Here is a 15,863-nt window from a genome sequence, read left to right on the forward strand (position 1 = left end):
TAAAAGTAGAACTCAATATCTGCTTTCGTATTCTACCGTTCCAGGCTGACAAACCAAAAATATAAAAACACTTGCACAATAGTTACGTTTTAAGCTTCCAAAGATTTACTTCCCTCCTCTGGACACATGAGATGATGAACAAAGACAGATTGAAAGAACAATATGGTTGACACACTTTCGAACACATACGTATACACTACACTCACTGTACAGAAAAAGTCAGATTTTCCACACCTTAATGACATCAATAACCCAGAACAGTGTGTACATAATACCTCCGTAGCTGATTGACAGGACCGGGAAACATAAAACGGCTTCTTCAGCCATTCATATTACTGCTTGTGACAGACACAATTTACTGTAATGTGACTAGTTCGCACGAAGATTCTTTTGTTGTTGTTGTTCTTGTTGTTGTCTTCACCCCTAAGACTGGTTTGATGCAGCTCTCCATGCTACTCTATCCTGTGCAAGCTTCATCATCTCCCAGTACCTACTGCAGCCTACATCCTTCTGAATCTGCTTAGCGTATTCATCTCTTGGTCTCCCTCTACGATTTTTACCCTCCATGCTGCCCTCCAATGCTAAATTTGTGATCCCTTGATGCCTCAGAACATATCCTACCAACCGGTCCCTTCTTCTTGTCAAGTTGTGCCACAAACTCCTCTTCTCCCCAATTCTATTCAATACCTCCTCATTAGTTATGTGACATACCCATCTAATCTTCAGCATTCTTCTGTAGCACATTTCGAAAGCTTCTATTCTCTTCTTGTACAAACTATTTATCGTCCACGTTTCACTTCCATACATGGCTACACTCCATACAAATACTTTCAGAACTTCTTTAGACCCGAGGCATCATCCAGGTTTGTTACAATAATTTAGAAAAACACTGTATAATCAACTAAATTGTCATTAAAAATTTTAAAAATTGGACGTAAGCTTAAAATACTTTTACATTCCTATTAAAAAGAGAATTGCACAAACATATCCGAGCAAACTAAAGTAGAGGAGATTGATACATTGTACTTATTACCCTGTTCACACTGTCAGTTAAACAACAATGGAGGCAGGAATAACCAATGAGCTCCCTAATGGAACAGTCCAGCATTCACATTAAGTCATCGCGGGAAATCCTTAAATGAAATCATCAGACGAGGAACTGAATCTCATTAATTGGGAATGATAAACCTGTTACTTAACCATCATGTCACTGTGCAAGATGTACGTGTGAATAAAGGAAGACAAGTTTGATTCAAAATTTCTCACCCTGAATATGAAATAGTTGGGCTCTGTTATTAAATTTGAATTGTACGAGGGTCGATCAAAAAGTAATGCCTCCCATTTTTTTTCTACTTAAAAAAATTAAGTTAAGTGAAAAATTTGAAGTTGGCGCCATTCCTCAAACCTTCTTCTTCAATCCACTGCAGTAGTAACTTTCTGTGTCAACAGGTGGCAGCACAGCAGAAGTTTGTAAGATGGCCGACATCGATGTTCGTTTGAGACAGCGTTGTGTGATTGAATTCTTGAATGCAGAAGGTGAAACGCCCATACGCATTCATGAAAGACTGAAGAAGGTGTATGGTGTTGTGACAGTGGATGTCAGCACTGTTAGACGATGGGTTCGTCGTTGTAAGGAAGCTGAAGGGCAAACACCGTTGACTGACGAAAAGCGGAGCGGCAGGCCGGTGAGTGCAGTGACTCCACACAACATTCAGCAAGTTGATGACATCATTCGTGGTGACCGTCGGGTGACTGCAGATGAAGTGTGTCGCATTATTTCTCTTAGTAAAGGCAGTGTGATCACGATTATTAAACAATTGGGGTACTCAAAAGTTTGTGCACGGTGGGTTCCAAGAATGTTAACCGATCAGAATAAAGAGGCAAGGAAAACAATAGCCTCCCAACACTTGCAGCGCTTCCGTTTGGAGGGAGATGAGTTTCTGAAAAAAATTCTGACCGGGGACGAAACATGGGTGCATTTTTTTGAACCCGAATCAAAGAGGCAGTCAATGGAGTGGCGTCACACAAGCTCGCCGAGGAAGAAAAAATTCAAAACTGTGCGATCGGCAGGGAAAGTTATGGCAACAGTTTTCTGGGATACAGAGGATGTGATTCTGGTTGATTTTTTGGAGCAGGGATGCACAATAAATTCTGTTCAATATGTCACAACCCTCAAAAAACTTAAAGCACGTCTTCAGCGAGTTCGCCCAACAAAATCAATGGCAGATGTTCTTCTTTTGCATGACAATGCAAGACCACACACCAGTCGTCACACCTCTGACGAGATTGTCAAAATTGGATGGGAAGTTTTGCCTCATCCCCCATACAGCCCTGACCTGGCACCATCAGACTTCCATCTGTTCGGGCCACTAAAAGAAGCTCATCGTGGGATTCATTTTGAAGATGAGGAGGCCGTCAAAACATCCGTGCGTCAATGGCTTAGGAAGCAGAGCTGTGATTTTTACCGTGCTGGGATACATGCCCTTGTTCAAAGATGGACCAAAACTGTAGAGATGGGCGGAGATTACATTGAAAAATGACAAAATGATCCTCAATGTTGTGGTTTTCAACCTATGTAATTGCATTTAAATTTCTTGACAATTAAACGTAGAAAAAAAAAATAGGAGGCATTACTTTTTGACTGACCCTCGTAATATACGGACAGTTAGGTAAAGATCATGACGTAAACAGTACAATGTGTCTGTAACACTACTACATCAAGAAAAATCAAGTAAAGCAATTGTCAAATCTGATCGAACATTGCATTTTTGTTCTTTCACATGCAAATTATGAATTTCGTATAGTTTAAAAATCCACAATTAATATCGCAATAAACGACAGCACGAAAAATGGAATGGTGTGTTGTGCTTGTTAACTCACCTTTGTGGTATTTGCATCCTGATACTCCAGACCAAAGTAGTCAGCTTCTAAAAGATGTAGCTGTTTACAGACTTGATCAAATAGCACTCTCCCCAATGCTTTGGCCTGGAAGAAAAGAAAAATGCTTGAGAATTCGCTACTCATTTGTAGTCTCTAACAGTATTAACACATTTTCATCAACACACTAAGTCGACTCTTGCAAACCAGTCCTTCTTTCGACGGCTACGTAAATGAACAAAAAGAAGGCCTACATACAATATGTGATCAAAAGTATCCGGACAGCCCCAAAAACATACGCTTTTCGTATTAGGTGCATTGTGCTGCCACCTACGGCCACGTACTCCATATCAGCGACCTCAAGTGGTCATTAGACATCGTGAGAGAGCAGAATGGGGCGCTCCGCCAGGACTCACGGACTTCGTACGTGGACAGGTGATTGGGTATCATTTATGTAATACGTCTGTGCCCGATATTTCCACACTCCTAAACATCCCTAGGTCCGCTGTTTCCGATGTGATAGTGAAGGGGAAACGTGAAGCGACACGTACAGCACAAAGGCATACAGGTTTGTACGCTTTTGTTGAGTGACAGAGACCGTAAACAGTTGAAGAGGGTCGTAATGTGTAATAGGCAGACATCTATGCAGACCATCACACAGGATCTACTGCAAGTACTATGACGGCCAGGCGGGAGGTGAGAAAACATGGATTTCATTGTCGAGCAGCTGCTCATAAGCCACATATCACGCCGGCAAATGCCAAACGACGCCTCGCTTGGTGTAAGGAGCGCAAAAATTGGACGATATTGAGCAGTGAAAAAACGTTGTGTGGAGTGACGAATCACGGTACACAATGTGGTGATCCGATGGCGGGGTGTGGGTATGGCGGATGCTCGGTGAACGTCATCTGCCAGCGTGTGTAGTGCTAACAGTAAAATTCGGAGGCGGTGGTGTTATGGTATGGTGGTGTTTTTCAAGGAAGGAGCTTACACCCCTTGTTGTTTTGCGTGGCACTATCACAGCACAGGCATACACTGATGTTTTAAACACCGTCTGGTTTCCCACTGTTTAAGAGCATTTCGGGGATGGCATCTTTCACCGCGATCGAGCACCTGATTATAATGCACGGTCTGTGGCGGAGTTGTTACACAACAATAACATCCCTGTAATGGACTGGGCTTGAGAGGGTCCTGACCTGGATCTACATCTACATCCATACTCCGCAAGCCACCTGACGGTGTGTGGCGGAGGGTACCCTGAGTAACTATCGGTTCTCACTTCTATTCCAGTCTCGTATTGTTCGTGAAAAGAAGGATTGTCTGTATGCTTCTGTGTGGGCTCTAATCTCTCTGATTTTATCCTCATGGTCTCTTCGCGAGATATACGTGGGAGGGAGTAATATACTGCTTGACTCTTCGGTGAAGGTATGTTCTCGAAACTTTAACAAAAGCCCGTACCGAGCTACTGAGCGTCTCTCCTGCAGAGTCTTCCACTGGAGTTTATCTATCAGCTCCGTAACGCTTTCGCGATTACTAAATGATCCTGTAACGAAGCGCGCTGCTCTCCGTTGGATCTTCTCTATCTCTTCTATCAACCCTATCTGGTACGGATCCCACACTGCTGAGCAGTATTCAAGCAGTGGGCGAACAAGCGTACTGTAACCTACTTCCTTTGTTTTCGGATTGCATTCCCTTAGGATTCTTCCAATGAATCTCAGTTTGGCGTCTGCTTTACCGACGATTAACTTTATATGATTCCATTTTAAATCACACCTAATGCGTACTCCCAGATAATTTATGGAATTAAATGCTTCCATTTGCTGACCTGTTATTTTGTAGCTAAATGATAAGGGATCTATCTTTCTATGTATTCGCAGCACATTACACTTGTCTACACTGAGATCCAATTGCCATTCCCTGACCATGCGTCAATTCGTTCCAGATCCTCCTGCATTTCAGTGCAATTTTCCATTGTTACAACCTCTCAATACACCGCAGCATCATCTGCAAGAAGCCTCAGTGAACTTCCGATGTCATCCACCAGGTCATTTATGTATATTGTGAACAGCAACGGTCCCATAACACTCCCCTGCGGCACACCTGAAATCACTCTTACTTCGGAAGACTTCTCTCCATTGAGAATGACATGCTGCGTTCTGTTATCTAGGAACTCCTCGATCCAATCACACAATTGGTCTGATAGTCCACATGCTCTTATTTTGTTCATTAAACGACTGTGCGGAACTATATCGAACGCCTTGCGGAAGTCAAGAAACACGGCCTCTACCTGTGAACCCATGTCTATGGCCCTCTGAGTCTCGTGGACGAATAGCGCGAGCTGGGTTTCACACGACTGTCTTTTTCGAAACCCATGCTGATTCCTACAGAGTAGATTTCTAGTCTCCAGGAAAGTAATTATACTCGAACATAATACTTGTTCCAAAATTCTACAACTGATCGACGTTATGAGATATAGGTCTATAGTTCTGCACATCTGTTCGACGTCCCTTCTAGAAAACGGGGATGACCTGTGCCCTTTTCCAATCCTTTGGAACGCTACGCTATTCTAGAGAAGAACTACAGTGCAGTCTTCCTCTGTAAAACAGCTTTGGAAAAAGACATGTAGTATCTCGGCCTTTAGTCTGTCATCCTCTGTTTCAGTACCAATCCTATAGAACACCTTTGGGATGTTTTGGGACGCCGACTTCGTGCCAAGCCTCACCGACCGACACCAATACCTCACCTCAGTGTAGCACTTCGTGAAGAATGGGCTGCGATTCCCCAATAAACCTTCGAGCACCTGATTGAACGTATGCCTGCGAGAGTGGAAGCTGTCATCAAGGCTAAGGGTTGGTCAACACCATATTGAATTCCAGTGTTACCGATGGAGGACGCCACGAACTTGCAAGTCATTTTCAGACAGGTGTCCGGATACTTTTGATCACATAGTGTATGTGGAATTTTCTGCCAGGAAAACCCGCAAATATATTTTTAGGTCATGCTGGAAACAATTTTTTTGGACTTTGCGATGGCATGTCTAAAACAGTCATATCCTTAGTCGTTTAATAGATGACGCATTAATCCTGTTTGATGACATTCTTGATGAAGCTAGCAGATGTTACCAACAGTTCAGTACATCACACAAGGTTATCAGCTTCAGCACGGAGCATGAGAGCAACAGGACTATTATTTTCTTGGATCATAAAACGGAAGGGTGCCTACAGGTTCAATGTATCCCAGACATCCGCTACATCTGATTACATATTTCACAACAGTTCTTGCCCTCCACGGTCCCATAAAGAAGCGAATTTCCTGTCATCGACTGACAGGATTATCATATATCTTTTAAGTGAAGCGAATATTGGTACTGAATTACACGCATTGAAAATGCTAGTATCCAACAATGACTTTGATCCAATATTATTAATGAGGTTAGGCGCCAAGAAACTGACGGCACAGACCAGGAACAGACATCAGGTCACATTAGAAAGGAGCGAACAAAAAAGTGAGTTTATAGTTTTACCATACAGGGTTTACATTTCCGATAAGATACGTTGTTTGTCACGGAAAACTAGGCTGCAAATTGGCTTCAGAACAGAGAAAGCAGTAGGATGCCGCATTATACACAACATCGATAAGTCAGGCATATAACTTGTTCAGAGTATATAAAACAACATGTACAGAATGTGATAACTTTTATGTTGTGCAAATCAGGATAACTTCAAAACAAGATTTAGAGAATATGTTCACGTTACTGAATCACAACCCTCAGCTTTGAGTGTTCATATTATAACAGAGCGCAAGCAATATGTTAATGGCATCATTGAAAGCATCACCGTTCCTCAGAAGAGAGAAAAATGTAAATTATTGATTGGCCTAAAATAAATATTGATACACGCTCAAATGACGAAACGCTCGGACAACGTACTTTATGCACAGAGATGCGATGTATGTACGGAGATTCGGCAATATTGTAGCCAAATAATTTCAGATTAATCTTGCCTTCGTTTTTCTACGAGCAAAACTGGCTAAATTTGACAATATATATTGGCTAAATCTTACATCCATGTCGGAGTTGACAACCTTGTTATACTGTAGACACAGATTTTGTTGCATTACGTTCATCTTTCTTACTGTGCTGTTCGTGGCAGTTAACATCAGTTTTATCTCTTCATATATTTTACCTTTATCTGCTTAATATAGTCTACCATTATATACAATCTGCACAAGCACGGCATTCGACAGATCTACTGAGTGTATTTCACAGATATATTTAGTTGTGATCTCAGAGATAATAAGAGACCTGCATTAGGCCAACAAGCCTCTGCCCTGATCACAAGTTCCATTTTTTCATATCCTGGCTGTAATAGCCAACAAGACTAAGAATTGTAGCCTTTTTGAGTCTGACTGCTATAGCAGGTACACGCGACAACCTCTGTATCACAGTGGTAAGACAGATAATTGACCCTTTTTTGAGCACACAGACATGATTATATTTTATATATCCATGGGCGTTGTAAGACAGGTAAGAGCCCTATCGCGATCACACAGACATGATCCGCAGGGTTCTGTGTTTTCTAGATCCACGTCAGCTTGTGTTACGGTAACTGAAACCCTCGCCAAATATCATTTTATCAAGTGAATGTTCATAATTGTGGTGTGCGTACTGTAAGACCTTCAGTACACACACCATCAGATTATTTGACTGGTCGCTCTAACGAAGTAGGCGAGTGTCAGCACAATGTCTCGTGGTCTTATCGTGGCGTGTTTATCTTCTGCCGTTAGGTCAGACGATAGAAATGCCCTTGCACGCTTAGAGTAGCAGATTGACGGTGATCAACTTTAAACAGACTTGATTAATTTTCAAACACATTTATTAAAATAATAACAAGCATAAAAACTACTTAACTTGGTTCTGGATGCTATTTACAATTGTCAATCTGAAGTTCCTTTGGTATTGGAACGTTAATCTTATTCTCACATATATCTCTGATACTTGACAAAAGTGTCTATGTACAGGAATATGGTAATCTCATTAGGCGCAGCTGAAACTTGACTATAGACTGGTACAGACAAACGCAGACTGGTACACACTGGTGCAGACAAATGCAGAGTGATTAATCGGAGGTCTGTACACTCGTTATAATACCTCGCGCGTTCATGTATCACTGCGCGAGTGTGATCCGCGAGGAGAAAAGGTTCTACGTTAGCAGCATTGGCTGCGTTACATATTAATACGTGGATCGGCGGAAGCAGAATTTGGTCCGTCTTTATGGCAGCGCCGTCTCGTAGTGCGGAGATGGACGAGCGCTGCGCCTGCGCTGTTGTGCTTGGCGGGGCGCGCTCTAATGAGAAAGTTGTGTACGCGCTGACTACGTGGAACTATGTAGACAACAATAATAGTTCGGAATTACACTGAGCATTCTTTGGAGGTCTTGGCAAGTACCCTACAGACCAGCGAGTCACCAGAAACAGTATCGGGTTTGCATATAGCGTTTCTTTTAGTTTAGGGTGAATGACAAACAATTGTGGGATCGTGATTCGCTGGGCGGAAGCAAAATAGGGTACCGGTCGCACGCTTGTCTCATTAAGTCGCGACCACATCGGACGCGCCGCGCACAAACGCGCAGCGCGGACCACGGCATAACCGCGCAGAGTGGAAGTGTTTGTAGGTGGCGCGCGTCAGTAAAAATGGGAAACGAGAAGCGCTGCCCAGAGCCGCGCGCGGTTGAACCATTACTTTTCAGGTCCAACGAGAAATACCCCCCCCCCCCCCTCCCCACCCGCACAAAGAACTTGTGAAGGCACACTAGTCGCCTGTGCGCTATACTTCGCAAACGCTCTGTGCAGTGCAGCGCCCAAATCAATATATCAATGATAAGTTACCTACTGAAGGCCTTAACTTTGTCATGTGCTATCAACAGCTCGCACGCATTTAAACACGCAGTTAACAAATGTTAACTTCGTCTGGAATAGTTCCTCGCGGCTTTCCACCACAAGAACATATTTGAGGTGCTGCTCATTGCATTTGTGGTAGAGTGTGCGCAGGATAAGGTGGCCGATGCGCAGTGACCAATTTTCGTTTAAAGTTCATTCGTTTGTTCAGAAGGGGAGGCCGCCAGTGTTCGCCACCCTTCAGCCGATCGGCGACGACAGAATCGAAGGGTCACGTCCTGCAGTCTTCCTCAAACGATTTTACGGAAACTATTCGGTAAAAACGGATCATTTCTGGGTTACTTAAAGCTTTATATGTCAGGTTTAAGATTACGTGACCATCATTTCGTTAATGGGCACAGTTACTGTGATATTTATTTAAAAGTAAAAGATACTGCAAGAAATTCGAAAAAGTATTGCTTCATGTGAAAGTTAGCTAACATACTGAATTCTTCTTCAGACTTACAAGGAGGTCTCACTCTGTCACCAATCTCGAGAAAACTGGTCTGATATAGAATTCATTTGCGTTCGCACTGCACCAGCGATAAAACCAGATGAAATATCCGAAACACTCCTCATATTTCGTAAACGATTTCAGATATCTTCAAGAGATTTTGTCAAATGACAGCACGCAAAGAGGAGAGTATTTTGCCATATGTTTATCATGCAGAACTTCATTATCTAACGTGTTATTCCACTAACTACATACTTTTTCGATGAAATAATGTAATTCTCAAGGGCCATCGATAGGTAGTGAAATTAGATATGCTATGAATTTGGGAAAAACATAATTGAAGAGATTATACGCTTACAGAATGAGATTTTTACCCTGCAGCAGAGTGTGCGCTGATATGAAACTTCCTGGCAAATTAAAACTGTGTGCCAGGCCGAGACTCGAACTCGGGACCTTTGCCTTTCGCGGGCAAGTGCTCTACCAACTGAGCTACCCAAGTACGGCTCACGCCCCGTCCTCACAGCTTTACTTCTGCCAGTACCTCGTCTCCTACCTTCCAAACTTTACAGAAGCTTTCCTGCGAACCTTGCAGAACTAGCACTCCTGAAAGAAAGGATATTGCGGAGACATGGCTTAGCCACAACCTGGAGGATGTTTCCAGAATGAGATTTTCACTCTGCAGCGGAGTGTACGCTGATATGAAACATCTTTCTCGAAAGCAAAAATTCGCCGAGCACTCGAAGTCACGTACAACATTTTTACTGTCAACAACAAACTAAATATTCAAAACAGTTGAAAATGCATACATCAGGGCCATTGTACCAACAGGGTAAAAAAAATTGAAAATCGGATGAATAAAGCCTGCGAACTTAAGAAATTCGCGACACTTCTTGATCACACCTCGTATAGTCCTATGTCACAGGCATCAATCTGTTCCTGAGTTTCTGAACGCGTTTTATGCTAATAATTCACCTTCCTAGAGACCAGCAGCAACCAGTAATACTATTTTCCTGTGCTTCTAATATTGCCTTTAAGTTTGTCGAACTGTTTCAGCATACACTGCAAAAACTACGAATAATAATATGATTGCAACAGTACAAAAAAATATTTCTGAGAGCACTACCACAAATTGCGGAAGTTGGTTAAGCGCGAAACGTATGCTTGTTAGGTACATATACAGAACTGACCTGATGAATAACGTCGGATGCTTCCGGCGGCTGCTCGCGGTTGATACTACAACTGCATAAATATAAGTATAAACACAAAATCAACACTAGGTTCAGGAAATGGTCATTCATTCTCAACATAAGCAGATGTAACACGTACAATTACTGAAAACAGTCACAACTGTTAAATATCTAGGAGTGTGCGTCCGAAGTTATTTAAAATGGAACGACCATGCAAACTTAATTACACGAAAGGTAGACGTCAGAATAAGACTCACCGAAAGAATCCTAAAAAACAAAAATCCAATTTATCGACCGAAGGTTGTAGCTATCTTACATCTTGTTCTGCTACTGCTGCTGAGACAAGCGGAAGAAATCTTGTGACTACTTTGCCCGCATAATATTCACTTCTTTATCGCTTCCTTGATAACGCGTAAAATGATTTAATGAAATGAAGTAGTTGACACTAATATTTTGTTCAAAAATGGTTCAAATGGCTCTGAGCGCTATGGGAGTTTACTTCTAAGGTCATCAGTCCCCTAGAACTTAGAACTACTTAAACCTAACTAACCTAAGGACGTCACACACATCCATGCCCGAGGCAGGATTCTAACCTGCGACCGTACCGGTCGCGCGCTTCCAGACTGTAGCGCCTAGAACCGCTCGGCCACTAATGTTTTGTAATACTCTTCAATTTTATTTGTGTATTTGGTACAAAGACGCGAGCGCGCCTCCATTTGCTCTATTCCACAACCACCAGACTAACACAAATTAGGTTTACTTACTTCAGTTATTTTGAGAGAAACGAAAATAAGACTGCGGTGGGAATTAAATTGTTCATGTGATCGAATACTCTATACTACGCAATACTTTACACGACAAAGTGCAATGAAATCAATATCTAAAATCACAAATGCAAATAGAAAGAGCAACGGTATCGCTCATACAATTTCAGTTGTAGACTCTTGCAAGAGATACCTGGTGCATTAAGTAGAGGTACACTGCGAAAATTCTGATTCCGCACGCTACAATTAGAATCAAGCAATATACTACTTCTTCTTGCATACACTTCGGGAAACCACCATGACAGAAAAGTCAGACGTTTCCAAACTCACACGAAGCCTTAACGACAATCCCGTGCACCATTCGCAAAAGGGAACAGGGAAGAGGGTAAATTGGAATTTTGTGGTAAGTTCCTATGGGACCAAACTGCTAAGGTCATCGGTCCCTTGGCTTGCACACTACTTAGCCCACGTTAAACTAACTAAACGCTAAGCACGACACACACACCCATGCCCGAGGGAGGATTCGGGCCTTCGACGTGGCAAGGCGGCCTACACCGCGCGGCAGGAAAGGGGGTAACGACAGTGCTACTCCTTGTGCTCTTCGTCGCCCCTCATCAAGTGGTTTGTGAAGAGGCATGGGTGTGGATGAATAGCAAATTTCCAAAGATACATTCTCCTCCTCCAGAGATTGAGCTTTCAAGCCTGTTCTCTCTTCACAATTTTCTTCCATATTTTCTTAGGTCTTCCGTATTCGTCCTCCAATATTTGAAAAGCCTTTTACTGTCCATCATTTGCATATGCTCATATTAGATGCCGTTTTCGTTTACTTTCTCCTCGACTATCTTCGCCTCTACTTCTTGCCGTATTATTTCAGTTTTTATTCGTCCTGTTCTAAGGATAGTCTCTTGTTCTTAGAAATTTCATTTCGGTGCGCTGTATACGACTTAATATTTCATTTTTACACCTTACTTAACAAAACTATATTTTCGTCTCTTGCCGGGTAGGGTTCTAGAGCGTGTTACAGTTACTATATCACGTATTATGTTCGCATCTGGACAGTTTTGTTTCAACATCTTTATTACAAACACGTCCAATTCGACAACCCAAATACGCTCTACGATGAAGTCTTCTAGAACAAGTTTACTTTGGGGGCTGCATCATTGCCATAACACCCCATTAGCTTTTTTTTTTTAGAAGTTTTACGTAATATTCCTTGTATTAAGTTACTGAAATAATATGCACGCAGTAACCTGTCTGCTGATTCTTGAATCATTAATATGTCGTGTGCTTACAGTAAAATATTTAAAACTACTTGTTTTGATACTTCGATACTTACGGGATCAAATTACATCCAGTTATGTATGATACCGTTTATATCAACTTAGTAGCTAATACACTACTGTTGTAAAAGCTTCAGCTACTAACATTTCTTCGGCCTTTGCCCTTCTCAATTAATGAATATCAGTTTCCACATTCTGGGAAAAGAATTCACCTTCACAGTTGATTTAATTGGCCATCATCAAATTTTGTGCACTATGATCCAGATAATAGGGACAGTAATAAAGTTTCATTACGATTCGAAAAGATACATTTATATAATTAAGTCTTTGAGACTTCCTGGCAGATTAGAACTGTATGCCGGGCTGAGACTCGAAATCGGGGACTTTGCCTTTCGCGGGCAAGTTCTCTACCGCCTGAACTACCCAAGCACGACCCGTCATCACAGCTTTAATTCGGCCAGTACCTCGTCTCCTACCTTCCAAACCTCGCAAGAGCTCTTCTGCGAACCTTGCAAAACTAGCTCTCCTGGAAGAAAGAATACTGTGGAGAGATGGCTTAGCCACAGCCTGGAGGATGTTTACAGAATGTGAGGTTTGGAAGGTAGGAGACAAGGTACTGGCGGATTTGAAGCTGTGAGGACGGATCGTGAGCTGGGCTTGGGTAGCTCAGTCGGTAGAGCACTTGACTGCGAAAGGCAAAGGTCCCGAATTCGAGTCTATGTCCGGCACACAGTTTTACCAGGGGGATTCAAAACAAAAGAGCAGATTTCAGTTGTTTATTACAGTCAAATTATAAAAGCTGGGTATATACTGGGCGTGTCGCTGGATACAGGAAGGTTCAAAGTTTTGTCACAGTAGTGCTGCTGTTTTCTTGTTGTAGCATGGCGACTACACCATAAGAGAAAACATACCGTGTTTTGGAATTTCTGCGAAGTCAATCCATTGTTCACCTGTAACGTCGATTCAGCAAGAAACTGCCTCTGCACAAGCAGACTGCATAAAAAGTTCTTGGAGGGTGGTTGCAAATGGAAAGGCAAAAGCGCTCGTCGGCCATGCAATTCTGACGAAAATGTCGAGCATATACGAGATGCGTTCACACGGAGCCTTCGACAGAGCAGAAGACGGGCAGGCTAGAAACTTCAACTTCCTCAGACAACGGTATGGCGTGATCTGAAACGACGCCTGCATATGAAGCTTTACAAGTTGTATTTACTGCAGCAATTGCGTCCCAGCGATCATAACAGAAAGCACGAATTTTGCGTATCAATTCCCGATGATATGACACGGACACTTTTTCTGAACGACTCATCTCTTCGGACGAATCGACGTTTCTTCTACTGGGTAAAGTAAATCGCCATAATGTAACAACTTAGGGGTCACAAGATCCTGGCGCCATCGGCGAACGTGAACGAGACTCACCGAAACTGAATGCGTTTTGTACCGTTCCTGTGTACGAAGTTTATGGACCTTTTTTTTTTTTTGCGGAGAACACAGTAACAAGAATGTCATACTTAAACATGCTGAAAAATTGGTTGTTTCTTGAACTTCACGGAGATTCCAATTATTTCATTTTTAGCATGCCGGCGTTTCGTCTCACTTTCTCCTTTAGGTAAGGCGTTATAGTAATAGCGCCATCCCACGACGTAGGATTCGAAGAGGTGGAAAACAAGATCTTGTTCACCGCTTTTGGCCTCCCAGATAACCAGACCTCACACCTTACGATTTGTTTCTAGGGTTATGTAAAAGACTGAGGCTTTGCCCCACCTATGGCAGTTACTCTTCAAGAGCTGAGAAAAAGAATTGTTGACATTGTCGATTCAATAAACAACGACATGTTGATTCGTATGTGGAATGAAATGCACTACCGTTTCGATGTTTCCCGAGCAACGCTTGGTGGTCACGTCGAGTGTGTGGTATAGAATCTGTGTGAACATAGAAATTTGAACCTTTCTCTATCCAGTGACAAGCACAATGTGTTTCTATCTTTCATAGTTTATCGGTATCAAACAACTGAAATATGTTCTTTCTATTAATCACCTTTTATATCCTCTCCTGATACACAATGAAGTCTCTGCACCACAGCACGCCGCTACTGGAGAAAAAACGGGATACTGCAGTGGTGGTTTTACCCGTTTTTTGGCTCCTCTAATTATGTACTATGGTGCTGTGTGGCGGAAATTTCAATATGTGCCACAATTGGATCAACGTACCTGCAAATTAACAAAGAATTAATTATGTAACTTTACTTTGTCGAGGTGCTAATTAAAAGTTTGAGTGCCTATTTTTCAGTCACCGGCTAATTTCCGCGGGTCATTGTGTGGTTCAACAAAAAAATTAAAAAAATATTTTTAAAAATTAGCTTTTCCGTGAATTCGTTTTGTTGTATGAAACGGAAAGGTTGACGTCACCTAGCTCCACTATTACCCACCTTCACAACTGACGCCACCCTACTTTTCTGGACACTTAACAGCTCACGGAAGTACAGGATTTGAAATTGGCTGGCGCGGAAAATGGGGAGGTATTCGGCAGGCTATCTGACGGACGGGTCACTCGCTGCCTCCCGAATAACAGACGGGGCCGATGCGCTCTCTCCAGATGCCAATACCACCGCACCGCACCCCGTATTGGCTTTCAGCGCATCGGTGGTAGCGTCTCCGGACGCCCGGTTCTCTCGGGAAGATCGTGGCACAAATCCGGCGAGCCCGATCCCGCCTCAAATCCAGGCTTAGGTCGCCCGATGCTGCTGCCGTTATTGGCTGCGCACATCGGTGAGTGGACCTCGGATATCCTTCCCCTGATTATTGTTCGGGCATAGGGAGCAGCGGCACGAGTCTCCTTCCTGGCCGCTTTTCAGAACGGCGGCAGACGCGATTTACGGAGAATAACAGTTCGTCTGATTTCTATCAACACTGTCTTATACCTGAGCGAACAGTAGCGCGGCTGAGAAATAGGCGTAGCGGTCATCGCTGAAACAACCGGTTTTCGGTTATATCGTTATTTCTCAACTCCCAGGTTAACCTGAGAGCTAAAATCGTTCAAAGTAACCGGTACTGAAATAACCGATTTTTGTTTTTTTATTCCTATTATTTCCTGTAATAAACATACAAATCGAACAAACACTAAAAAATATTTGACTGCCTCAGTTTCAAGACACACATAATCAAAATGTTAAATTAAAAAGGCAAAATAAAAGAAAAACTTAATCCATCCACAATTTACTGCTTTTCTCTTAAAGTGATAAATGCTTGAGTACTGCAAAAACATCACCACTGATTTTAATTTTTTGAAACTTTGCTCAAAAATCATATTGTAATCGAGGATCGTGTCACTATTTGAGAACGGCGCTGTCACTATTTGAGCACGACTC

At 42.5% G+C, this 15,863-nt stretch overlaps 1 protein-coding gene across 1 annotated transcript in view; it reads right to left on the reverse strand.

Moving 5' to 3' along the window:
- Positions 1-15,863, reverse strand: part of LOC126334852 (FERM, ARHGEF and pleckstrin domain-containing protein 1) — a 648,075-nt gene that overhangs the window by 244,141 nt on the left and 388,071 nt on the right. Inside the window, exon 3 of the mRNA XM_049997520.1 lies at positions 2,881-2,985. Coding sequence (XP_049853477.1) covers positions 2,881-2,985 — 105 coding nt within the window. The remainder of the gene's footprint in view (positions 1-2,880; positions 2,986-15,863) is intronic.

Source organism: Schistocerca gregaria, chromosome 2, assembly GCF_023897955.1.
Source record: "Schistocerca gregaria isolate iqSchGreg1 chromosome 2, iqSchGreg1.2, whole genome shotgun sequence".
NCBI lineage: Eukaryota > Metazoa > Arthropoda > Insecta > Orthoptera > Acrididae > Schistocerca > Schistocerca gregaria.